The sequence below is a fragment of the Natator depressus genome, chromosome 8 (assembly GCF_965152275.1).
Source record: "Natator depressus isolate rNatDep1 chromosome 8, rNatDep2.hap1, whole genome shotgun sequence".
Lineage (NCBI taxonomy): Eukaryota > Metazoa > Chordata > Testudines > Cheloniidae > Natator > Natator depressus.
Window position 1 is genome coordinate 6005241 of NC_134241.1, and position 27746 is coordinate 6032986.

The 27746-nt window shown below is 41.3% G+C and overlaps 1 protein-coding gene across 4 annotated transcripts in view; it reads right to left on the reverse strand.

Annotated features, from left to right (window-relative positions):
* Nucleotides 1-439: 439 nt before the first annotated feature.
* G3BP1 (G3BP stress granule assembly factor 1) overlaps nucleotides 440-27746 on the reverse strand; it is a 33104-nt gene continuing 5797 nt past the window's right edge. The window contains exons 2-13 of one of the 4 annotated variants that reach the window (XM_074960263.1): nucleotides 15204-15317; nucleotides 11711-11792; nucleotides 10701-10874; nucleotides 7729-7819; nucleotides 7272-7362; nucleotides 6689-6893; nucleotides 5427-5528; nucleotides 4681-4792; nucleotides 4126-4251; nucleotides 3898-4028; nucleotides 1388-1483; nucleotides 442-1333 (exon numbers count right to left, since the gene is read on the reverse strand). In XM_074960263.1, the coding sequence (XP_074816364.1) occupies nucleotides 1277-1333; nucleotides 1388-1483; nucleotides 3898-4028; nucleotides 4126-4251; nucleotides 4681-4792; nucleotides 5427-5528; nucleotides 6689-6893; nucleotides 7272-7362; nucleotides 7729-7819; nucleotides 10701-10874; nucleotides 11711-11792; nucleotides 15204-15298 (1362 nt within the window). In that variant the 5' untranslated portion in view covers nucleotides 15299-15317 and the 3' untranslated portion in view covers nucleotides 442-1276. Of the gene's footprint in view, nucleotides 1484-3897; nucleotides 4029-4125; nucleotides 4252-4680; nucleotides 4793-5426; nucleotides 5529-6688; nucleotides 6894-7271; nucleotides 7363-7728; nucleotides 7820-10700; nucleotides 10875-11710; nucleotides 11793-15203; nucleotides 15338-27746 lie in introns of those variants that run through there. The other 3 variants (XM_074960260.1, XM_074960261.1, XM_074960262.1) reach the window with 3 other exon arrangements.

Below are 27746 nucleotides of genomic sequence, written 5' to 3' on the forward strand. Positions count from 1 at the left end.
ATCTAGGCAGTTTCACCTCTGGGAGAGGGGAGTTTCTAAACTAATGCCCAAACTGCAAAAGCAGCCCCCCCATAATAAAGAACAGAGTAAGTGTACATTATCCTAAAAAGGTCACTTACATTTCAACAATAAAATATCCACAACCACAGTTTTCTAGTCACAATGGGAGTTGTTACAAAATCACGTAACTTTTCAGTCAGCTGGATAAAGCAAACATTCAGCCAACCACCAACGTGCTTTATAAGTTTAGACATCTCTACCTACTGCCACAGCAGAGGTTGCTTCAGTTTCCAAAGAACCTTTTGTCGTTATCTTCGACAAAGGCAGTGATGGGAGGAATGGAGGGGAAACTCACCCCTCCACAAGAATTCCAACATACTCCACTTGATAAAGCAAATCTAGACTTTTTTTATTTTTTTAACAATTTGCCAAGACTGGAATGAGAGATAAATAGAAGGCACAACAATTTTGCTTTTTTTTTTTTCTTTTTTTCTTTTTTCTTTTTTTACAAATACAAACTAAAACATGAAAAAAACTCCCTATTTCAATAAAAAATTTCACAAGTTCAGGAAAAATGTTTTAAGAGTCAAGTTCTAGACATTTAAAACCTATCCCACAATCCAAAATTTGTAAGTGGTAAAACAGTAGTTAGAATTCCTTTTCGTGATCATGTATCAAAAGAAAAAAGATTCTATGGATACCCTTTATTCCACTTTACAGCGCCACAGAGAGAAGAGTGAATGTCAATTTTCCAAGTGGCAACATGGCCAGACCAGAGGATGTGCACATGACCCTCAAGGGACAAACAATAGTTTCTCCTGCCTTGAAATGCTTGCCAAGTACTAGGTTTTCCTACAGGCTCTTGAACACATGCAGGTGAAAGATTATTCCGCTGACTGAAACGCACCCAATTTCAGTATAGAGAGGGAAAAAACAAAAACAAAAAAAAACAACCACACATTCCTTTAGGAAAGACCACTGGTACAAAAAAAAAAAAAAATCCAGTCCGTAAGTTTGCAGTGAGCAAGGAACTTCAGTTCTTTTCTTTTTAAAATCCACTTTTCCTAAAATATTGTTCCACAAAGCTGGAATCTGGGACAAGGTCTAGGAAAAAAAAAAATCACAAAACCATAACAACAAACAAAAAGGGGCCAAAATAGTATCAAACGTAGCAGTCTATAACAGGCTAGGGCCACATTCCAAGATACCCAAGGCTGAAATTCACAAATCTGCAGGAACAAGGGTTTGTGCCACCATGCCAACATCCTTGATGCATTCACTGACGTTGCCCGACGCCCCTTCCAGCTCCAAATCCTGGTTTCTGAGACATGCCTCCACGTGGAGGCCCTCGAATCCCACCCCCCAGCCCTCCCCGAGTGCCTCCAGGTCCACGTGGTCTGTTGTCTCTGCGGTCACCCTCCCTGGCAGCTCGTGTTTTCTTCTCCTCCACGTTCAAACGCACCTCCCCCCTGAACATGATGGGCTGCAAGAGAAAGAAAAGAGATTTACCAGCATTAACAATGCAGCTGTAACTCTCCAACAAAGCCTTTCACCTGGGTAAATTTATGCTGTTCCCTTCAATGGGATTAGTATTAGGAACAGGAGCAAGACAAGAAAGAAGGAAATAAAGCTCATGGCAGCTACCTATTTACAGGTTTAAAAAACAAAAAAAAAACAAAAACACACTCTCAATTGTGTACTCAGCCACACATTTTTGGGGGTGGCAGGAGAAGGCTATGGGGCGGGGGGGGGGGGGGTGACTGTTCAAACAATTGGAAGGATGGATCAACTGTGACTTCTCAGGCAGTTGAACACTTTACATGCTCCACCTTTCCTGGCAAGTGGTTAGATAAGATGAGCTTGTTTCACTGACACACTTTAATACAATGAAAAAATCATTAAGATCACTGCTACAGTGTTCCAGTTGACTTTTCTTCTGATTTGAAGCAGCTCAGAGGCCCATACTGCACCCTCCATGCATTCTGGTGAAATCCTTCACTTTCAATATAGCAGCATTTTGTATTGCTGTGATGATGAGTTACGGGAGGGCTTGTCTATATGGCAGCAAGAGAACTACCATAGTACACACAGCCACACTCTGGGACGTTCAGTGTGCTGCAGCAGTGTCCACATGGTGAATTAGCACACAGTGCGCTGTAGATTCGCTGCCTGGCTTGCCACGCAGTAACTCGCTGTGTAGACAAACCTTGAGTTGGCAAATTTCACTGAAGGAGAGAAGAGGCCAATCAGGACACATGGCCCGTTAGCATAAGTAGTAAATAAGCTACTGCCACATAAGGCTGAGGAATTAAGTCTACAAAAAGCTAAGAAATTCAAGAGTGAAGGTTCCTTCATACATATATCAATTATACCTCATTAGAGACCATGAGTTATTCTGGATGCTGTAATATACAAAAAAGGGCTTGAAAATTCCTCTTGCCAGTGACAAGCAGAAAGCTTTTCAGCTAAGATTCCCACTTGTCAGTTCTCACGGAGCTGCCCGAGCCAATACCCTGGCATGAGGGGTACCAACACCCTTCTTAACAACCAGGTATGAGAATAGGGTTTAAGTATCTCTCTGTCACTTTGCCCCTAGACTCCACTGGCAGGGCCTCCCTTTCACACGAACTGCTAGCAAGCAGGTTTAGCTCTCTGGTTGATAAAGATTACTAGTAATCTTTAAATTCCAATATGCAGTATTTGCAATGTAGCAGAGATAGTATTGTTGCAAGAACCGGTATAGAATTAAAGGAAACGTGCTTGTTTCAGCATACTGTGCATGATCGTTGGAGAAGATAAATACAGATAACTAAAGTTAAATTACAGATGAAAATAAGGGTTCTGAATTATTAGAAGTAAAAGATATTTGAACTGTTCAGCTGTGGGTTAAATATACACATAAAGCCCAACTACTGTCTTATATTATCAAGAAGGAGAGCATCACAGTTAATTATACTTTAAGTCTGACACAAACATTCCCTAGAGCCTGCAGATTTGAGACTTGCAGGAAAAGAGCACAAAATGATATAAACAGATATAATACAGAAAGGGCCAAGGACTGGCCACTCCTCTCCAAAAGCCTGTAAGTGTGGGGTCACACCGAAGGGGTGAGGGAGGAAGAGAAGTCCCCGACTGCTGCGAACTCTCTAACGGCTGGCTGTACAGGCGCAGATGTGTGTGGGTACAAAGTGTTTAGATCTACCACATACACAACAATCTCGATGGGGTCACTAGCTATAACCTTTTACATTCATAGTGGCTGTGGCCAGGCTGAGAGCAGGTGACTCTGCACCCAGCCTGTTTAGGATGTAAATTCCTTCTTCAAAGCAAACACAAACATGGTTCCCCCCACTTTTTCAGCACTTCTTTATTTGGGCTCTGTTTTCTCCATGGCAGTTCTCTCTCTCTTTTGGTTTGCTTTAGGGATGTAAATATCCATTTTAAAAGTTAACTGTTTAAACTATTAAAATTATGTCATTTAAATGGTTAACCGATTAAAGGGAGAGGAACTGCTCCCGGAGCGGGCAGCTGGCAGGGCCTGGGGTGGGCAGGCAGCCAGCAGGGTCCGGGGGCTAACAGTTAGGTCTGGTTAAAACAGTAAGACTAATGCTTACTGGTTAACTGTTTAGGTTTGTAAAATACTAGTTTGCTTCAGCATTAAATTTGGCCAACTGCATGTGTTAATTGCCAATCAGCGTGAACACGTAAATCACACTTATTCAGAGTGGTTCATTTATGGACGTAAACTGGGAGCAGAGGAAGAAGAGAGGGGCTAAAAGAACATCCCTTCTCCTTAAGGGAGGGACAGACATTGCCCACCATTAACAGAGAGGAACGGACTCAAAAACATTACTTTGCAGAATCAAATCTCCGCTGGTCCAAACACTGCCACCTTACCCTATTGCTAAGGATCTTCTGAACTGGTTCAGGATCATCAAATACCACAAACCCAAAGTTAGGGAGCTTCCCACCACTGTTGATGCGGAGTTCCACAACGTTCCCATAATCTGCAAGAGAGGAGCCAAGTTCTTTGGTCACACATTAGAATGTTCTGCAGAAACAGACATGTGCTTATGGTTGCAGCCCCAAAACCCTGTGGTGAACAAAGCAAAGTCAGCAACTTACTTTGGAAGAAGTCCTTCAGTTCAGTTTTATCCACATCATGAGGAAGGTTTCCAACAAATAGCTGGTGACTGTCTGGGTACCTAACAATCCGTCTAGTTTCCATGTCACCCTGCTCACCTTCACGAACTTAAAAAACAAACATACTTGCTTAAAGCCAAACAGCATGCATGATACCTGAACAGTCCTAATCATCAGAGTAACTGGCAAGCAATAAGATTCAGTCTCAAGTTCTAGTGGAATTTCAATAATTTTCACAACAGCCATGCATTAGAAACTCACACTGATGAGCAAACCTAAAAACAAAAAAACCCCATCTAAATACTACAAACTTTTTTATATTTGTGAAAGTTCATTTCTAAAACAGAGGTTCAGGTCCAGATCAGCTAAAACATCAACAGCAGCAGAAGTGACTTAGAATATCTATCATTAAGAACTGAAAAAACAACACTAATCAGCACATTGTACATTGAGTGCTTCATATGCTCCTTAGGCAATTAAAAGGAGATAGAAATGGGAAAAAAAGTGAAGTACTTATGCTCTTCTAGCTTTTCTTACTTGGTCTAGGCCCTCTTTGTGGTGGGATGCTTGTTCGCTGCTCCCTCACCCTCTGATCCCTCTGAGGCCTCTGTGGTGGAGTCTGGGATTCAGGCTTGGATTCAGGACGGGGCTGCAGAAATGAACAAGCAATAAGTGATATGTAAAAACAGGCAAGGCTAGTAGCAAAGTTCATTTTTCAGAGCTTACTATCAAATTTTAGATTATACCGAGATAATTTCCAATTTGCAAAAGATTAGCAGTTCTTTTCATCAGTGGCAACAGAATGCATTTCAGCTCAAGTTATACCTGTAACTTCAAAATGAAATGCTGTTCTGTTTTTACTGTGTAGTGCTAGACTTTTAATAGTTATCCCTCATTCAATAAAATGTACCCTGGTGCTACATAATGTTGGAAAGGGAGATGAAGTGTATCTTGCCTAATCATGGCTGAAAGATTTTAGTACCTCTAACTTGGCAAGTTTGCCCAAGCTCTGTGGAACTGCCCTCACTAGATTTTTGCGTATGTTTTTCAAGGCAGATCACAGTGTGTAGTGAGTGTAACACATTTGGTCCATATTGATGAAGGCTTTCTTCCCAGCTACAAGGGTTACAAATGTGATTTTTGTTTAAAAGGTTATTTACAAAACCCCTAACAATTCCAAAACCCCATGAAGAATCCTAAAATCCATGCTATAAGCAGGGAATTTCTACTGCATATTTTCACCCAGGTCCCCAAGTATTCTGTGATTAGTGCAGTATTCCTACTTGCGAGGCTGGTACTTTCACAACATGAGGTGGTATTCCCAATACTGGAACAGCTCCACTGGGTGGGAGGTTCTTGCTGGTTACAGACGCCCACGAAAATGTCTAAAGGAATGAACAGTGTTACTAAGTAACTCAAGGCCTGCAGTTCTACTTCTAGCAAGAGGCCCAGACCCTGAGCTGTGCCTCTCAGGAGTGGCAGCTGCGGTGGTGGTAACAGCTTTAAAGACACCTTTGAGCCTTCTGAGTTCTGGATCCAGCCCTCAGCCGTTTCCCCACAGCTGCCTATGAACCATCCCAACTCAGAAAACCAGAGTGCAGAGCATTAGAGCCCCACACGGTCTCATTCCTAGGGCTACTATACTAGACCTGTGGCACCCATGGATCCCCCTCCCCTGCTACAATGGGGGAATCAAGCTGTTTCTAACCCCTGAACACTGCATAAATAGGCAGGGATGCAGCACAGAACTGGGGCTATTGTTAGACTCATCACTGCAGGGGTTACACCCTAATCATATTTGGAAAGATGCCTTCACAGCCATAAGTTGGCTGGGCAGAGACCGACTTCAAAAAGAAAAAAAAAAATTTAGTGCCTATCGATGCTTATTAAATTTTCCCAAATGCGCAAAGTGCATTTTAAGATTCCTTGTACCCAATTAAATGTTCCCAGTTGTGGGAAATTACGAGGGGAAGACGCTTATTTAACGACAGTAGACGTTGAGATTCAAAGAGTTCAAGCTTAATAACTGTTAACACACAATATCACATGTCAAAACACAAAAGTAATTATGCTGAAATCAAATTCTAGTAAGTTCTCAAGCAGTATTTTTCTTACTTTGCCTAAATTTCTATTATTAACAACCAATAAAAACATAATTCTTCCAAGCCTCACCATAAGCATTCAATTTATTGGAAGAAAAAAAAAAAAGTCAAGGACAAATTCAAGCCAGTTTCTGGAGCAAACTGAACAGGTACAAAATAGAGGGCCTTGATAATGTGTCGTCCTATTGAGATACCAGCAACCAGCTAATTGACCCATTGTTTTTCTGTGGAGAAGCTCAATTTGAGGTGAAAAGGACAATTCAGGAGCAGGAGAGAAAAGTCATATGCAAAAGAATTTGGATACCTCTCATCCAGCTACCCCCATCTTGCCAGAGCAAAGATGTTGGTGTGTTATACATAAGGAAGAGGAGGGGAAAAAAAAAAAAAAAAAAAAGATGAACATATTGATTAAACAATACAGTGAAAGTCACTCATTTCATTACCCTGGAATCCTCTTGCACCACAGGAGCAGGGTCTGCAGGGACTGGAGAAGGACTCTTTTCCACTGTCTCCTCAGGAACAGTTTCCTCCAATACCGGCTCAGATTTTTCTTCCTGCACTTCTGGTTCTGGCTCCGGTTCAGGCTCTGGTTCAGGCTCAGGTTCTGGTTCCACTACTGGCTCCTCCAGCTGTTCCTCCAAGTCATTGCTATAGAAAAACATCATGAATGGGAACAATCTCGCTTTTCAATTTGGATAAAGAACCGTACTGAAGGCATGCTTATAACCCAGGTATGCAAAGTACAATGCAAAGTACTGGGGCATAGCAAAATTCACTTAAATAGGCATATACTTCTGGGGGACGTGAGTTACAGGTTATTCTGTAGAACGTCAGTCTCAGCCTCACAGCTAATAGTGTATCATTTAACAATGTTGATGCTACAGCTCCTGCAGCAGAAGCCCGACTTCTAGAGATAAAACATGTTCATTCCTGACTTCTCTTCACATCTGACTCCAGACCTGGTCCTTAAAGAGATCACAACGCACAAGGTTTGACTTCCCCATAGTAAAAGTATAGTCTTTTTACCTGACAGACTGCTCGTAGTAAGCACCAGGATCCTCAACCGTCTCAGGGGTCTGCTGTCTTTCCTCAGGTTCCTCCACCTCCTCCTCAGATTCTAGAGTGGGTTAGGGAAGAAGGAGAACTCAAGTTACACCCATCACACTGTCCAAGCTCAACAAAGGGATTCTTTCATAAATACATATATGTTTTGGGAAGTTTTATTTGAATATCACTGCAGGAAGGAGGACTGTGACAGCAACTGCAGTATCTGTATTCCGCCAGCCCATGCTGAAGTACCAGCAGTAGAGAAGGGACAAGGGGAAAAAAAACACAGGAGACACAATTCGAATTTACTGCAAATATGCCTTCTCGTAACAGAAGAATCTCCTCTAGTCTGAGAATTGAGAGTTGCTTACTATGCCCACTAATGCCACAAAAGCTGCCACCAGTAGAATTCTCCAGGCTCCTGGTACTTACTTACCCTCTGGAGGCTCAGTGTCCGAATCACCAAAAACCTCATCTTGGTAGCGGAAGATGTCGTTATGGACATAAAACTTATTTGCAACAGAACCCTGGAGGCAAGCAGGAATAAGAAGTTGGTTCCGTTATATTCAGTCCCAGATCAAAACATTACATGATTATGAAGAGTTTACAGCCACAGTGAAAGATCCTGGTCACAGTTCTGCCCCTCCTGTGACACTCTGGCAGTGCAGAAGTAGCAACTGCCCAACAGAGGGAACCTCTGGGTGGCACAAAACCAGCAAAGTTGCTTCTACACTCAGCCCCCAAGCAAAAGGGACATTCTTGGGCAGGCCATGAGGGGAGAATACTAGCATGTGCTGCACTCCAAAGAATCACCACACTAGGTGATGCAACTTAAAGCAAATTTGTAGTTGAGGCTATCCTAAGCTAGGATAGGACTGGTTTGGCCTCCAGTCAAGCAGAGGATCAAGGGAGTGGAGAGGTTGCTTTGTACCACTTTTTACCCCCCATTCCATGTACTGCACTAAGCAGTTTGGCCAGACCTAGGGATCTGGGCCACAGCGATTGGCAACTATTTCCTATTCTATGAGGAAAAACCTATAAACTCATCTCCAATATGGAAAATTCAAGTACTAGGTTCATATTTGCTTTGACATACATATAATTTTTAAAAATAAAGGTTTGACACGCCTGTCAAAATGGAAATACTGTTGCAATCATAAAAGCCATTCTACCATAACAGCAAGCACACACCTGTAGGCAACAGAGAGGACTATGACATAACCCATAAAACTCAGCAGAAAGCAATGAGACACTGTACAGCTTTTTAAATGGTTCCTGAAGCAGAAAGGAAAAATGCTATTCAGTCCAAACAAACAGCTATACCTTGCTTCATTATGGCTGACAGGATCAATAAGGCCAAATTAAAGCCAAACAAAAGGCTAGCAACTGCATCTAGCTGTGGATTTGAGAAAGTTTTTTGGAGGCCAACTTGAGAACAACAGATCACAATTACAAACAGACTTATGGGCTTGGAGCTGCTCTACAATAATTCATGAATACTGTCGGCTCACCTGGTAAATTGGAATGTTTACTGTGGTAATATAGAAGGAAAACAAGCAGGAAGGAAACAGAATGGCTCAAGATAGGACACCTGATGATAAACACACTGGGGCATTAAGAGACAATTCTAGGATGTAAAAAGCCTGGGAATCAAAGTCAAAGACTACGGAAGTTTAAAAGGGGACTCAAAAGCAATGTTCCCTCTAATTTTTCCCATGCATGTGAGGAATGAATTTTATTATGTGCACCAATATGGAGGTGATGTGTGGCGGGGGTAGGGCTGAGGGGTTCAGGGTGCGGGAGGGGGCTCATGCAGAGGCTTGGGGTGTAGGGAGATGAGGGCTCTGGCTGGGAGTGCGGACTCTGGGATGGGGGTCGAGGATGAGGGGTTTGAGGTGCAGGCTGCCCTGGGGCTGGAAGGGAGGCGGCCACCTCTCCCCAGCCGCGGCAGCTCTGGGGCTGGAGGGGGAGAAGAGCTGCCTCTCCCCAGCTGTGGCAGCTCTAGGGCTGGGGGCCATGGGAGAGGTGCCTCTCCCCGCTGCCGCACAGCTTAGAGAAAGTTAGTTCAAAAGGGGCAGGCAGTTGTTCAGGGAAAGCAAACCTAACCCAGGACCGGCTGGGATGTCTGAAGAAGATAGGCCCGCCTTCACTACCATGAGGATGATAGTATATAGTGTATAGTAATAGACATGTATATACCAACTATTTTGCTGCACCTTGTCCGTGTAATTTTCTACTTCTAAGACGCAACTGAGTTTTATTTCAAATAGAAAAGGGTGAGAAGTTCATTCCACTTTATAAAAGTGGTTAGCACTTGGTAATCTATCTGTATCCTGATAGCACACCATAGCTCGTGTGTCTGTGACTTCAGAGAAGAAAGGGTGATCAAATACAGAACAGCCAGCTCTTTATGAATACCAAGAGACTGATGAGTAATCTAAATGAAATACCTGAAAGCAACCTGACTTTATGGATAGGTCTAGTGTCATATTGCCTATGTAAGCATTAGAGAATTTATTAATATGCTCAGATGTTGCATAGCAGTAGTTTCCCTAATGGTGCTGTATTTAAGAAGTAGTATTTGAAGCATGTCAAATATAAAAAGTGTAACAGATCACAAACACAAAAGCAGGATTTTAGGTCAAACTAAGTCCAGTTAGGAAAGGCTGGAGACATGGAGATTAGGAGCTACCCTCAACTATACAGCCTCTAGAATGCAGAAGCAAAAGCATGTCCTCAACCTAGCAAGGTACTTGTAAATAAGACGGGTGGGCTGCAATAATGCTCATCATGGACCTCTCTTTCCATGCGTTAATCAAGACTCAGGGAAGAGAACAATTTGTTATGAACTACCAAAGTTGAAAAAAAGACTGGGAGCTACAGCTTCCAAAATGTAAATTGGAAATTGCCAAGTTAAAAATAATGTCACTCAATTACCATCTCTCTTTCTTCACTCCCACTTTCAACTGTCACATGATTTTGAAAACTGCTATTTTGAAAGCAACTGCAGCAAGAAGTCAATACTTTATAGTATCAGAAAGCTTGGAATGCAAGTCTTCAAATGTTGGAGAGCATTGTTCTCCAATACTAGATGTCTGAGGTATCAGCTGCAAGATACAACTGTTAAGTGGGCATCAGCAATATTTTGAGAATACCTACCTAAGCAACATTTTAATGATACTTCTTAGGCACAACTCAAAATGTTACATCCCCTCCAGATACTGTTCCATGTTAGCATAAACAAATTAAAGGAATGTAACTTCTTAAAGCATTTGCAGCACACCACTGCTGGGCTCTTGTGCAAGAAACACTTTCTAATCGGAATCCTCAGATTCCAGCGTGGAGCTGAATAGCTGCAGCTATTTTCAGGTCAGCACTAGCCCATGATTGAAGTACAATAAAGCTTACCTCAGGTGCAAGTACAAACGTCTGCATGAACCTGCGCACTGGCTGCATGTTATTGGAGAGTTCTCCCATCACCTGGACTACAACACCATCATTAAGAGTAGCATGGGCATCCACATGACGGATCTTTGTGTGGCAGTCCTTAAAGTTCAGTGACAGCACCTTCTTGTGGATGTCCTGCAAAAGGCAAAGAAGAATCAGTTACCCATTTTCTAAGTTAATTCAGTTTATCAGAAAGACTTCTATAGTGCAGATTGGCGGGTATAGAGAATATCAAGTTCAGGGTGAGGCTTGCAGTCTAGGGTTGCCCTCAAAGCCCTACAGAGCATAGTCCCAAAAGCCACTCCCCCTTGGTGTAGTTCTTTATATTTAAACTTTCCTCAATACCTTCAGCCTTCACTGTTTTAATCTCCCTAGGTCGGTCTGCTGTTTGGCTTTTTTCCCCCTCCCTCTCTAATTTTGGAGCCACTTGCAAATTTGATCACAAAATGAACTCACATCAAGGCAGCACCCAGACAAACAAAAAAACCCAGGCAATCATGCCATGTGCTTTTTCTTCTGAGTTGAGACAAGAGTCAAAGAGGACACTTGGAGTTCGTGTTAATTTGCAGAAGATATCACTGCTTGAATACCATTAAATGCTTCAACACTGCAACAGCATAGCCCAGGGCACTCAGCTCTAATGTGGTGTTCTTATCAGTATTTAATATTCATCTCCCAATTTCATAGCTGTCGATAGTTTTCGAAACATGTGACAAGTTTGCCTATCAAGCACAAAAGGATGGCAAATTACTGCAAATTAATTCTCAAGTCCCAGAGTAGGTTTGTCCAAGATGTTCACATTGCACCAACTACGAACACCCCAGAGAGCATGAACACACATATGCTCCGTATCCAATAGATGGATCTGCTTGAAACACTAAACAAGCCAGAAGACCTTAGATCAGAAAAAATCTAATTGTAACTATTTAATTCCCTGCAAAAGTATTTCACTCAGTTTTACAAAAGCTTACAGATTGCCCATAGACGGCATCAGCTGGTTTTCCATTGGAATCCAAGCCACCATGGACATAGGAAGAATTCTTTCCATAAAACCTGTAAAAGAGGGAATTTATACATTACGCCTTGCTATATTAAAAGTCAAATCATATTACTGGTCTTCAGAAGACAGTATTTTATTATAAAAATACTATATTTGAACTAAGTCTTAGTAATAGCACATGGTCAAGATTGCTCAGTCCAAAATTTCACTGCATGCAAATCCAAAAATTCCTATTTGCAAGTATTTGTTCTTCAAAACCAAAATTCTTCAGTTGTCCGACTGCAAGGTGCGGCGTTCAGCACAGAAGTTAATACTCTCACTGAACAGGCCATCAAGTTTTCTGCTCTTTTAAAAGAATTTGAGGGGTGTCTGAAGTCACCTGGCCAATTCCAGGTTCTCTGAATAGGTTTTAGGAAGACAGTATCTTGGGGGGGGGGGGGGGGGGATTGGTATCTTGAAATCCTTTGCAAAATGAAACTTCCATTTTATACATACTAAAATGTTTCCACTAGAGCGATTTATTTTAATTTTGACAAGCACCACAGCTCATCTTTAATTTTCCTTCTAAAGTTAGCAACCTAGTATGCAGGAACAACATCACAAGAGTGAGAATGCAGCGATTTACAGACAGAATAGTGTCATCTGTAAGAGATCGGGGGGGGGGGGGACCCCCCACAAAAAGAGTCCTGTTTCAGTCAAAAGTACCTTGACACTTCCCATTCAAAGTGCTGCTAAGTGGAATCGGTGCCACAAAATACATTCCAACTACAAATAAACTTTGCCTGTCGTTCTCTTTGTACAGTTTGCCAAGGCTATTTCTGAGAAATAAGAGTAATACTTCCTAGACACTTGTATGTCCTTCACTTAACTGAATGGATTGTCAAGCCATCTATCAATTTCTGTAGAAATTCAGCTTTTTAAAAGAGTTCTTAACACTGGTAATTGCAAAATAAACCTCCTAAGTGTGAGCCAATGCAATGCAGTCTTATGAGACAGCCGCAAGCCTCACAGCTTCACGCTGCTGCCTAGAATAATGAGCAAGATGTTGGTTAGTTTAACTCCTGCTATTCAGAACCCCATGGACAGCCGTGAAACTGACAGGGCCCATGCGAATATGTCTCTGCTGCTGCTGTTTTGGAAAACTATTAACAGCAGCACAGGCAGGCACTGAAGTATTCAAGGAAGACCTCCCAAAAACAGCTACAGTAGCAGGAAACACCCCCCTCCACCATTACAGCCATCAGGAGGTTCTATGATTTGGGGAGTGAAAGAAGAGTTCTTTCCTCTGCCCAATAGACAGAGCCACCAGTATGGTCCACCACAGTTCGCTGATAAGAATCTTATCACCCTTTTCTAGCAGCTGGGATTGGTACTAGGCTTTGTAGGATCTTGGTGTGCTCCTCTCCCACAAGCCCAAAGCTCATCTGCCATATCAACCTAGTCCTTTGGCTAGCAGGTGCCATCTGGCAATATTTAGTCAAGTCCTGGTTAAAAATTATAATCAGAATGATATTTCATTAACCTAGAGACGTAAAAAGATACTAACGTGCAAACTACAGGTGAAGCTTCCACTTTACAGCTTCTTCTACCGTTTGCTAAAATAGCAGTAGTATTACAGAGCAGAGAATTTTGCCAGCACCAGGTACAGGTTAGATTAGAATAAAAACCAGAGCACATGCAGTAAACAGTATCTGGGCTAAATGCGTGGGTTAGCTATTCTGCACACTTGTGAACAATTTTAAATCATCTTCACCCAATACCTGGTGACATTTATACATGAAGAGGGGTTTCAGGATTGTAGGAGTTCTTAGCTTATCTAGTGTGGCAAAGCATAACCCTAAGCAAGCATACGTCTCCCAGTGAATGATATATTTATCATCAGGGTGCACCTATTTAAGTCAGCAAGCAGGAAACCCTAATTTAAATAATTGATTTTAACCGTATTTAGCATTTGCTCTTCTTTTCCTAAAGAGAGGTTAATTTTCACTGATTGGTGTAACCATTAAAACATGTTGATCTCCAATCAAATATACCCTTTATACTTGGCGTTTACACTGCATGTGTCTTTTTGCTAACAAAAAGAAGGTTATGGGGTGACTATCACAGTTTATAACTAACTACATGAGAAACAAAAATGTGATTGATAGGCTCTTCAATTTAGCACACAAAGGTGTAAAAAGATCCAAGAGCTGGAGAGTAAAGCTAGACACATTCAGACAAGAAATAAAGCACAGATTTTTATCAGTAAGGGTAATTAGCTACTCGAACAATTTACCAAAGATTGTGGTGGATTCCCCATTACTGGTAATTATCTAGATGGGATGTTTGTCTAAAAGATATGCTCTAGTTCAAACAGGACTTAATTCAGGAAAATTCTAGGACAGGTGTTATGCAGGAGGTCAAACTAGATGATCACACAGCAGACTCTTCTGGCTTTATAATCTAGGAATATCCAGGATAAGCAATACAATTGCTTAAATAAATGTGAATAGATATACTATAACATACATTAATTCAGATTCTTAATTTTTACTTTATGTTAGAAACTGATGAATGATGCATTTCTTATTTACTAGATAATGATTTCCCTGAGCATGCGTCAAGCTGCACTTGGATGGAAATTGGAGTTCAGTTAAAAGTGTACAAAATTCAAAAGGGCCAGGCTTTATCTTGAATGAACTAGTCCAAATGAAAATATTCTCTCTGTACCTGTTAGCTAACCTGAAACCCAAAGTAATCAAGACAAAAAACTTTTCTGCACAACAGAAATCAGAAGTAGACATTTTCCTAAATGTAAATACCAGCATTCATTTCATTGTAAAGACTGAAAATATGGATACTTAATGCAGCACGTGACATTGTGAGTTATAAAGCTTGAGTTGATCTCAAAAGTAGAGATGTTTTTCCTCCGATTCTGCATACAATTTAAAATTTCAGAACGCTTTAATTCCTTACACTTTTGGAGCAGCTCAAGGATATAATGTACCTTTGAAAAATTATTTTAAATAATTAAATTAAGTTTAGGCCTTAAAATAGGTTGCCATAAATTTCAGATTTAATTTAATTTTTTTTTTTAAAAAAAGGACTGATTTTTAAACCAACCTTGTTATGATACTAAGTATTACAAATGAGACCTGAATGAGTAAAGAAGCTTCACGCTAACAGCGAACAGAGCAGTTCTCAAAATATAAGTACTGACCATTAGAAATACCTTAGACAGATAAAAAATTGCCTGCTGTAACCTTTACTTTTATTTTTGTTCTATTTGGTCGCAACTGGGAGTGAATTAATTTACTGTAAGATTAGTATCCACCCAGCACAAGTTAATACATTAAAAAAAAAAGTATTCATATCTTGCATCTGGCAAGCCAAAAAGGAGGGCATAGGTTTGTTACAGTTTATAACATAAAAGTATTGTTAAATGCATGCAAAGAAAAACAAAGAGAAACGTTCAGGAGCGTTACCTGTGCAGGTAGTCTGGTGCTTGATTCAGCAGAGTATAATACTGCCTTACAAATTCCCGCCCGACCAGCAGGGGACTTGGCTTCTCCATCACCATTTCTTTGGTCAACTGAAAACTGAAGAACAAAAGCTCCATGAAAATGTAGCTGACTATTTTGTTGTACATACTGAAACAGGAGAGAAGATGAAAGTATAGAGTTACAATGAAAAGCACACACGGCCAGCTACAATGAGCTTGAACACAATAATGTTACCCACTTAATTGATAAGGCTGTACTATCAACTTTTTTTTTTTTTTTACTGGGGGGAAATGACAACGGGAACTCCATTTCAACAACTGGATTTTTGTCCCGTTTCATCCACAAATCCTGGTAGCAAGCATACAAGTAAGGAAATCCTCTTGAAGAACCTAAGGGGTTAAGTCATTCACAGCAGATTCAAGCTCTATTTACCTCACCTGACTTCACAGGAAGAATTTAGAAACAAAACAAAACATACCCATGACACTCTAAAGTGAAGCCTATGCTACTGTATTAAGACCATTTTAAAAAAGGTCAGTCCAACCCATCTTTTCCAACAGCACAAAACTCCTACAGGACTCTAATGCAGTTCTAAACAATCTCAAATTTAACAGGCATACTGGACTGTATTAATGTAGCCTAACGAACAAAAGCAAACTCCTTCCTTCCCACCTATCTTCCCCCACTTAGCTGATCATGTGTCAGCTAAATCCAACAGATAAGTCAAATGAGTTACAGCGTACCCAGCCTCGGACACAGACAGTCTATTTACCTTTTATTTAATCCTGCTGGATCAAGAATTATAAAAAGAAAATTTCTGCTGCTGAGCAATTCACAAAACATTCTAAATCTTAATGTCTAGGTCAGTCTAAAAAAGGAATCTAAGAACTCATGGTCCCTATGTGCTTCCCCTCAATTATTCACATAAAATTGGTGCAGATTATAAATCAATGCCAGAGTTTTTTTTGCTACCAGTACCAGAGTTCAAGCTGGGCGATTGTTGCTTCATACGTCACCATTACAGAGATGGATACTAGGATCAGTGCTTGGTTGACAGTTTTGTTGTTGATGTAAGGCAGAATACATGACGACTGGCTCTCCTGCCACTATACTAGCTCTGCAGTGCTGGCAGTAATAAAAAACTAGCAAAAGTTTGTAGTAAACCGAGCAGATGTTACCCAAAAGACATATGAAAGACACATTCCCCCCAATGTTCGACACTCTAATCCCTTCTCCCTGCTGCCAACCAGGGTTTTAGAAATGTGACATACCTGCCCCCACACCCATCACTCAACTTGAGCCTCACAACCAAGTAGGTCAACAGTGAATTTTAGATTGGTTTCATTCTTTTAAATTTGTGCTACTAAAAATAGTTTCAGGGCTGGAATCTGGTCTCCAACAGCTTGAAGGGGCCATAACAACCTCCTGGGGAATTTCTCCAGCACAAAAAACAGCATAGAACCAACAAAGGCAGCCCTACTCTGCCCTCTGGTATAATGCCAGCATGGAGGTATACAGAGAGAGAGAGAGAGAATATATCCTTTTGAATATTCTATGATGCATAGCAGCCTGTAAGTGGTCAGGCTAGGCTGCCCTAAGTCAGAACAGCCTCTGGACTGGCTTTAACTTATTCTGGAGGCAGCCCATGGTACATAGCCAACTTTGCCCTCTCTTACCTGGGCTACATCTTTTGTGCCGCACCTCTGAAGTAGTACAGCACGACATCTCAATCTTAGGCTGCGTCTACACTGCCACTTTCAGCACTAAAACTTTAGTCACTCACAGGGGTGAAAAAACACCCCGCTGAGCAACAAAAGTTTAAGCACTGAAAAGCTCCAGTACAGACAGCGCTTTATTGCCGGGAGCCACACTCCTGGCAATACAGCTGCCACCTCTTGTTTGGGGTGGTTTTTTTTTTTTTTTTTTTTATCACCACCGGGAGAGCTCTCCCCCGCCGATAAAGCGTGACTGTAACATGGGCAGTGTAGACATACCCTTAGTTTTGTTATTTTAAAGTGAACCAATTGGAGTTCATCACAAACCAATTAATCAGAAATATTCTGAAAACGAAAGTCAATAGCTTCAGTGTTTGACTTTAAGGACATGTTACTTCAAGCGCATCCTAAAAACTGCTTGATTCACATGTTTTATAAAAGCTACACGCAAAGAAGCAAGTCATTCACAGATGAAGAAAAGTACAAACACAGACATACAAAATTTGACCATTAAGGGATCATAATGGTCCCATTCTCAGTAGGACAAGTTATCAAGATGCCCTGATATTAGTCAAGGGTAAGTTTTGCACAAGACTCAGTCTTCTATAAAGAGCCAGTGGGGGAGGTGGGAGGAGAGATCAAAAAGAGAAACAGCAAGAGATGGTCTCGAGAGACAGAATTCTAATGAAATGTCCTGAACAGAAGTCGCTTGACTCTCACAAACAACAATCGAAATTTAATCCAAGCCTACAGAGTTTTTTACATTTACATATATAGAGTATTGCTCTTGCCTTTAATTGTATGCCATCTCATCCTGGGCCAAAGCCTCAGCTCTGCTCTGGCAATGCAATGGGGATGGAAAGCTAGCTGGGTACTCCCCATACGTAGAATATCCAGGGAAACCAAGCTAAGGTAGCTGGCTCTGACACCTGCTCCTGAACTTTTCTTCCCTCCCACCCTGCATACAGGGACATCCAGAAGCCCAGTGCAACCTTGAGTCAGAATTGCCCCAAATTACCTTCAGGATTCAGGAGTGAAAAAAAATTACTGATGTCCCCTGCCCAGACGCACTATGCCTGTTCCAGCATACCTGAGGATCTGGCCCTATGCCGCCAGAGAAGAGTGTTTTTGCCCAAATTATAGGCAAGAAGCCCCATCAAGCTTACAACATGTGGCAGTCTAATGGTCTGTAACGAAGATAACACCAGGACAATTTAGTAAGCGACAAATATTGATGGTTTCCAGTATGCACATAGGCATGCAGAGGAAATTATGGCCACAGTGGAGGATGTAGCAGATACACAAACAGTAATTTCAAACTCCAAAAAGAAACACAGGGAAGTCCTGAATATCACAAATTCCTAAGTCTACCTTATCAGATTCTTTATACATTTCAGTTTTGTACGTCTGATAGCCCACAAGATGCCTCCTTCTCTACAGTAACCAAACCATGCAGATGAGGTTTATTCTCTGTTTGGCAGGACTTATGAATAATACATTTAAGTATTATGGTAGCACCCAAACACTCAGTTGTGACGAAGATGCTACTGGGCTGGGTACTATGAAAATGTAGGAGACAATCCCTGCCCTGCAAGACAGTCAAAAAGACACAAAACAGACAAAGGTTAGGGGACAGGGATACAACACACAAGCAAACTAATATGCTGGCGCTTGATACAGCTTTGCAAGTTACACGTTCAGTTGTTTAAATTGGAGCGGAGAAGGGTGAAAAATGACAAGGACTGAACAAGCATGAGGGAAGTCAGAAAAGGCAAGTGGGGAAACAGCCATGCCTAACCATGACCTGCCGTGAGGATTTTGTAGACACATCTGAGATGAATCTTAAGTAATCGGAGGATAAGAGAATGGCTGAACAGATTGTATCAGGAGTTTTGCCTACATAGGCAGTGGCGTGGGAGAGACTGCAAAAGTGTTTATAAAGTAACAGCCTTACTGATGGGCAAAGGCTGGAAACTTTTACAGACTGAAGGAGGAGCATGGCTCAAACACTGTTACTAGATCAGCTAGGTAAAGCAGGGTTAAGTTGTGAAGGGCTATTTAAAGATGACCTACGAGGGATTAAAAGAAGATTTGTGCTCTCTTCCCCCACCCCCAGATGTATATAAAGAGGTCTAATATGTGACTTAAGAAACGTATTCGTGTTTTAGCAATATCAGGAATGCCAAATCCCGGAAGATCAGATCTGACATGCCCCAGAGGATACATATTTGTGAGCTCCTGTTCCTTTCATTGAAAAGGCTGGTGTTTCAACTCTTGGAAACAAAACAAAACCACACATCCTTTCTTCAAGGTCCTACAGGTAATGGTGTTAAACAAGAACTAAAACTAAAACCAGGTTCTCTCAAAGTTAACTGAATAGCTTTCAGCCTTTTGATATAAATCTCAAGAGTTCTGCAAGTCCCCACAGACCAAGGAAGTTACACATATCTGGCCCACAGGACATACTCCAATTCTGTAGACTCAGCTTTCATTAAAACAAACAAACAAAAAGTTTCTCACCATGATGGATATGCAAAAAGCCTTCCAAATGTGAATCATATGTATAGATCCAGCTCCCCATCCACTATTAATTTAACTGGGTACTTAATTTCAGTCGGTGACACTGCAAATAACCTCAAACTATTAAAGGGGGGGGGGGAATGCATTAAATTGGTGGAACTACAAATGATGAAAAATAAGAGTAAAGTCCTATCCAATACTCACTTTAAGAAAAGACGCAACATTTAGTTACTGCACAGATCACAGTGATGCTGTAATAAACTCATGAATGATAGATTTTTTTCATGCCCATCTCATTGTTTACATTTGAAAATGAGCTGGATTCCATGTTAGTAGAGGACATAATACTTGCTTGTTTGTCCTATAAGCCTGGTTTTTGTAGCACACAAAATATTTGGGAATACCCACATATAGGGCCTGATCTAACTCCCAGTGACTCAATAGGAGACTTTTCACTCACTTCAGAGGAAGCTGAATCAGACACACAAAGGTAACCATTTTCTATTGCTTTCAGAATGGAAGTCCAATTTGGTACACTTTTGTTTCACAGAGCCTTCATGACCTACTACCACAGAATTCTCCACAGAATTTGACAAAGTCCCAAATCCAACAGAATATACTGTAAAAAAAACATGAACATTTTATCAGAATCCTTCCCCCCTTTGATTTGTATCTTTTTCCTTTCATAGATGAATGCTTCCTAGCTACATTCAGCCACTAGGGTTCACATTACTTTGCATGCTGCTGTATTAAACTGGGCCACTACTATATTGAAGACAGATTTCTACCTCGGCTAATCAAAGATGGATTTTATCATACAAATACCAAACTAAATTAGCAAAGGGCAATTCTAATTCAATACTTGCTACTTAGTTCTGATATAGTCTTTTCATATTTACTGATGACTTGTACCATGCAAGGAGCAATAAAAGGGAGTCCAACCCTTATTAAGCAGATTTTTTTAAAAAAAGTGAAAAACCAACAGGACCTAATCAGTGGACAGCAATCTGTTTTTACTCCAGTTGCACCTGCTGCTTTTCTACCAGCAACCATCTGCTCATGTTCTCCAGCCAACAACCTGAACGATATAAACCTCATCTCTCCAGAAAGAATATTTGTTCCACACCACTCAGGAATATATTGCTACCATTAACCTATGTTCAAGGAACAGGATAATGTAAACGTTTATTTTATACCGTCCACACCACAGTAGTATCTGAGTTATCACAAACCCATCTTTTTGGCAGTGGTGATGAGGGAGAGGGTCTTAAGAGAAGAGCTGGAGACCAAATTATTTCCTAACATTCATTCACCTTACTCCCAAGTGTAAGGAATAATTTATTAGGTTACTTCAGTGCTTCTCAAGCTATCTGATGTGGGGGACCGGCATTTTTTTCCCCCCCTCAATGTGCATGCCGACCAGCAGCCGATGGCTCATGGACCTGCATCGGTCCACGGACCACCACTTTGAGTAGCACTGGGTTACCCTACTCCAACATAAAACCAACAGGTTATCTACATTCTATATACCGCTACCAAAGTTTAAGTCCTACCCATTTATTAAAGCAAGAGATTAAATTTAGACAAAATACCTCAGCTAAACTGGTCTTCACTTGGTTGGTGGAATTCCCACTATCTGTTATAATGCTACAACTTTGCAGAAAATCTGTGCTAGTCACTGAGTTTCCAAAGTACAGTTATATAAATTAAAAATTGATTTATGCAAACAGTGCATTCAACAAATTTAAGATTTAGAGTCACAACACCACATTACCATATTTGGACTGTGACAGATAGGTGGTCTTTCATCTTAGTTTTAGCCAAAATTGATTAGCATTTTCTAAAACATTCACCCAAATTACTATATAATCAAAATAAACTGACCTGTGACTTTCAATAACCCAAGACTGAAGTTATAGAATTCAACGAGAGTCCTAGTTGTGTCACATTTCCTCCAGATATCCTTATCTCCTGTGCTCTGTATGCAGAGTTCAGGTTCACAGCGAGCTCAGCTAGTGATCACAAAAGCCATTTAATCTGTCATAATGATCCCAGAGGGGCAGGTTCAACTGACATTTTAAAATCAAAAGGATTCCAGACATCCCTTTTGAGGAGACTGCTGTTGTGTTTAGTACTACCAAGTGTGCTACCAGAAGGGTGCTTTACACAGCTGAAATCAAAACAGAGAGGAAGAAATGGTTTCTAGAAACACTAGGACCAGGCTACAGGTTTTCCGAATAGCCTACCTTCACAGCCCCTTGTACCTTTATCTTCCACCTAACTCATCACATCGTCTTTTTGCCAACATTTCAACCGAAGAGAAAGTATCTACCAAACTATTAAATCACTTCAAAGCATTAGTTTCTTTTGATGGGAAGATTTTGCAGCATAATGAAGTGAATAATCCTGCAGCAGTCTTTGATTCCCAATCTTCTACTGTTACCATATGTAAAAATAAAGACTCCTCTGATATCTCCATTACATCAGTCCGATTTTTATGACTTACTGTAAATTTACAGAATTGTGAGGAAAGCTGTCCCAAGCCTTCGTAACCATAAGGTAAGTGTGCGCAAGGATTCTCATGGCACTGTCACACCACTTAAGTGACACCCACAATAGCCTTGAGAAAATACAACACATTTTTAGTTTTTTCACCTCCATAGCCTTATCTAGTTATAGAAGGGACATTCTGGCACCATGCACTCACTAGGTTCTCTATGTGAGGATTTCTGCAAACTTCAGGGTATGACTATACTTACTGTATACCCTAGCTCTTGACTGTGTTGGCAGCCGAGTAGTTCCTTAAACTCTATCAATTGCTACCTTTTGAAAGCTGAAGAATTGCTTATAAAACCCTGCACAGTAACAGAGATTTATAGAAGTTGTATATCCTATTCCATACTTAATACTGAATCCAAAAGGACATTGGATATTTAAGATATAGTCATTAGTAATCACAATTGCAGTAATGAAGTGCCATTTTCAGATTTTTCCAGGTTGCTTAGTAACAGGTGAGAATGACCTGCTCGTGTGAGAATGGCTCAGTATAAACAGTGATTTGTAGAATAGCCTACATTAGAATCACAGTCCAACGTGAGTCCACAATGGGACGAATGAAACTATTAATAAAAGCATAAATATTCCATTCTGTTAGCTTCTGCTTCAAACATCTTTTAGATGGATCCATTCGGCTTTGTTTGCTCAAATGAGGGGGGGAAAGCAGCAAGTAGGTACCTGTGGAAAACTATAGTGTTACAAACACTACAGATCAGATAGACAACATGGTACAAGCAGAATAAACTTGCATCTCTAAGTGAAATCTAGAGCACTGGTCTCCTAGCTGGTAAAGCATATCATTAGACCAGCTTGTTCTAAAGTAGAATAAGGTAATGTGAACTTTTCAAGGAAATGCATATTTAAACACGAAAATGGTAACAAATATTGAGCTACCAGAGATCAGAAAGAATGGGAAGGCCACTAAACTCACCCTCAACTACCCGGGGAAAGAGGCTATTAAAAGAACAGTTTTTGTTGACAAACCAGTCTGCAAGACTGCAAGCACTGGTAGGGGCCAGCACCCAGTGAGCTTCAGGTACAGAAATCTTGAAGCATTAGTTAGAATCAGTAACATGGGCAATTAATGTCAAAGTTCTGTCTCCCATGAGTTGGGGAATAACTACAGTAGAACCTCAGAGTCACAAACACCTTGAGAATGGAGGTTGTTTGTAACTCTGAAACGTTCATAACTCTGAACAAAAGGTTATGGTGGTTCTTTCAAAAGTTTACAACTGAACGTTGACTTAATACTTTACTTATGAAGAAAAATTCTGCTTTCACTTTTTTTGTTTTAGTAAGTTCACGTTTAACACAGTGCTGTATTTGGTTTTGGTCTCTGATGCTGCCCGATTGTGTACTTCTGGTTCCAACTGAGGTGTGTGGTTGCCTGGTCCATTTGTAACTCTGGTGGTTGCCTGGTCCATTTGTAATTCTGGTGAGGTTCTACTGTACTCGCAAAGATAAAGGGCGCCTTTAAAAAAAGGTGAATACCATTTAGGCATTAAATTTCAAAAGCCAAGAACCCTAAATGAAAAAGAAAGCCTTTATATAAAGACAGATGGAAAGCAGAAAGCATTATAGGAAGTTACCTGTTTATAGACACTAGCACTGTTTTGTACTTTGACTGTATGGGAGACTGTATGGTCTGCCTGTGAGAAAATCTTACAAGCTGGCCTTCCAAGCATAGATAGTTTACAGTAAAGTCGATGAACTACAGCAGCTGAATGGGCACAAACTGCTCTATTGTATCTAAAGATATCAAAAACCTCATCTCTTTGGAAGTAGGTGCACAAAGCTAAGTGATGGAATGTCTGACGCAAGGTCTTTTATCCATGAATAATGGGACTTGTAATGAGTTACAGTGACTGGTATTTTAACTGTTACATTACTTTCTCCTGTGAAATACTACTAATGCAACCCACAAGCGACTGCCCACTAAAAACAGCAGCAGGTGAACCTCAGTCAACCAAGCATAGAGTAATTAAAAAGTGTACAGTGTATATTAATACAATTAAGTGGATTATGATTACTAAAGGACATTTTAACTCAAAATGTAGCTGTGTCTAATAAAAAGTTAACCTGAATCACCAGCGCACTCACACATTTTAGCCAGCCATACACTAGGTCTGCCATAAACTCTAGTCACTGCTGTAGAAGGAAAGCCACATAACTTATAGAAGGGTGGCAGCAGAGTCTAGTGGACAAAGCGATCGACTGCGATTCAGGAGATTTGAGTTCTATTCCAGGCTTTGACACCGACTGCTAGATGATCCTGAGCAAATCACTTCTCTTCTCCTGTTTCCCCATCTGTAAAATGGGGATAACAACTTACCTCCTTTGTAGAGAGCATTGAAAATCTGATGAAAAACACATTCTAGAGAAAGAGACACACACACACACTAGCAGCTGGGGGGCAGGGGTCTGAACCAGAGGCATATTTCCTGGTTGAAATAATATAGCCAAACCAACATGACAGGAAAAAAATCTAAATTTTAAAAAGGGTCCTTGAAAAATATGCTTTGTACCACACAGAAATCTTTTTTATAGGGATGCAACTTTTTTGCTCAATGACACATGCTAAAAAGTTCACACGTAAAAAACATGCAAAACAGCTCAAAATTAAGTTTAAAGTTAGCATTGCCCTGACCAATACTTTGGGGGGGGGGGGGGGGGGAGGAGAGGAAGAGATCTACTTCACCACTTGCCAATGGCAGAGGGGAAACCTTCCTAGACAGGCCTCTATGCAATATGAACAAATAAGCCACGAACTTCCTAAATGACTTGTATTCTACAGAAGTTACACTTTCATCATTGTTGCTAATAAACTTTCCAAACGCGAACCAAGAGTAAATAGATGCAGCACTGTCTGCCAGTTTGTAGACAAAACCCAGTGTCTGTGCTGCTGTTTGTAGTTTTCACAAGCAGCAAGAGCTAAACTAACCAGTGCTTTTCATTACTACTATTTAGAATCCGAGAGCAGTAGTGGCTCAAGAATGTTAATTTCATGCTATAGAGGCAGGCAAAGGAGGATGTTCATAAGAGAAGAAACCCCAGAATATGAAGGATAAGGTAGAGTAGTGGAGACCTGCTCCCCTCAGAGAAGCCGAGAAGCTCTTAGCAGGAAAGAAATTAAACAGACCAAAAAAATCCACGCCCCCACCCCCGCCACCCGCAGCTAGGGGCATGGGAGGGTGCAGCTTTCACTCTATCACCGCCTGTACTAGCTAAAGGCAGATATTAAAGACATAGTCCCACACAAGTAGGGCTCGGAGAGAGCAACCTGGTAGAAATCCCAACTTTCTCCCATTATCAGCAGCTGAGGATAGCAGGACTCAAGATGTCACTAAGATGCTGCCCTTGGACCCCACTGACAGAGCTTCCTCATGACATTTCCTAATGGGCTCTGCCTAATAGGCATCTAGTTTTTCATACCCTGGCCCAAATACCACATTGCTATACAGTGCTGCTGGAGATACTAGTGGTATTAGAGGTTACAATATTTCAGTGAAACAACAAGGACTAACCTACATAGTGTTCATTTTTTCAGAGAAATATACAATAGGTTGGAAGCTAGTTTACTATGCTAAACAGACTCTTCCCTATATTGCTGGAGTCAACAAGAATAGTCAGTCAGTAGGTAAACACAAGAACCAATCTCAAAAAAGGACTAATATATTTAGTGTTATTTTCCACCAGAAGGTAATAAGTTTTAAAAATTTCCCTAGCAGATCTGGATACAAGGGGTCAAATAAAGGGACATCATGAGAGTTAAAAATTGAGTGCTTGCTATATAGAAGGTGGTTTGGGTTTTACTTACATTCTAGACAAAAAAAAAAAAATTCGTAGACCCAGTTTATTTCACCATTTATTTTTTACTCCTGCTGGAATCCTGCACCACTGTGTAATGCATAATTTGCACAGAATTAATGTTTCCTGCAGAATTTTATTTTTCCCCCAGTACTCCTGCCCAGGGCTGGCAGCAGGAATCCCATTATTCTGTGTTGTTTTGATATATAAAATATATAGAATTTTAAAATAGTGTGTGCAGAATTTTAAATTTTTTGGCAAATTCTCCAAGGAGAACTTTTTGTCCAAAATGAGATGTACCAAGGACTAAGAAGTTTCACTTTCAGGTTCTCCTGCTACTAGCACAAGGTTGTACCACGTGTTGCAAACACTACTGGGTAATGTCTGGTTTTTTTACTGGCATATCTCCCTGTAAACTCAACATGAAAGCAGATCTCCAACCCTACTTGCCTTCTAAATGCCCAGAAAGAGTAAAAGAGCTTCAGAAAATTCATAGAAATTTCAATTTACCCTTAGGTTTTGTAAAATCCTAGGACACAATCCCCCCCACAAATGCTGGTCCTAGTACAGGCATAGGAAACTTCTGATCTGTGGTACTGGACCAGTGCCTGCAGAAGTTTACTGATCCTAAAACCATTTGTACTGATTCTCTAGTGCAGGGGTGGACAAAATTTTTGACCCGAGGGCCACACCTGAGTGGGGAACTTGTATGCAGGGCCATGAATGTAGGGCTGGGGTGCAGGAGGCGGGTATGGTGTGCAGGAGGTGTGTGGCAGGGGGGTCAGGGCAGGGGGTCGGGGTGCAGGTTCTGGCACAGCACCGCTTACCTCAAACAGCTCCGGAGTGCCAGCAGCAGGCAGCGGGGCTAAGGCAGGCCCTCTGCCGGCCCTAGCCCCACACCAAACCCTGGAAGTGGCCAGCATGTCCAGCAGTGGCTCCTGGGGGTGGGACAGGTGGGGGGCTCAGCCGCACGCTGCGCTCACCTGCACATACCACCCCTGAAGCTACCATTGGCTACAGATCCCCATTCCCAGCCAATGGGAGCTGCGGGGGGCGGTGCCTGCAGGCAAGGGCAGCGCACCAAGCCCTTTGTCCCCGACCCCACCCCAGGGGCCGAAGGGGCGTGGTGCCAGGAGCGGAGCGAGGCCAAGGAGCCTGCCTGAGCCCTGCTGCGCCACAGGGCTGGCAATCCCATGGGCCGAACTGAAAGCCCTGATGGGCCAGATCCAACATGCGGGCCATAGTCTGACCTCCCTGATCTAGTGTTTCTAGTCCTGACAGTTCACAAGATATTTGAGCCTAGAAGCATGAGGCATCAGTTTATTAAGAGAGTCAATATTTTCTGTGTACCATGCGCTAATTAAAGTACTTCAATACTCCTATAAGTCAGCTTTTTTCAGTATTTTTACCTTTTCTGCACTTCCCTCAACCAACCAAAGTGACAGTGGCTATTGCTATGTTATTGTCATAATAGCCAGTTGTTTTGACAGTCAAGAGCAGCTACAATGGCTCAATGAAGAGAAGAAAAATCATTCATCATTAGGTTCACAATTTTTCCATCTGGATTCATTGGGCCATTGCAGCTTCTTCTAAATATAGACACGGGGTCTTATTTCAGTCCTGTTTTATTGTTAACAAGTAGCCCCTCAGATTTCACTTTAAGAGGGAACTAAGTAGCAATACAAATGTTAGAGTTAAGTATGAATGCTATGAGATATTGACAAAATTAGTATTGGACAAGCATATGGAAAAAAGAGGTTTTAGTATGCTAGGCAACATGCACACTTTAAAAAAGCAGGTTATCCTGACCATCTTGCTCTTGTCCTCATGTTAATGCTGGCATGACTTTAGACATGAAAAAATGTTTTTGCCATTTGAAAACAGGATTCCAGAAGTTTTGAAATGGATGTGAGACAGGCTGTACCCC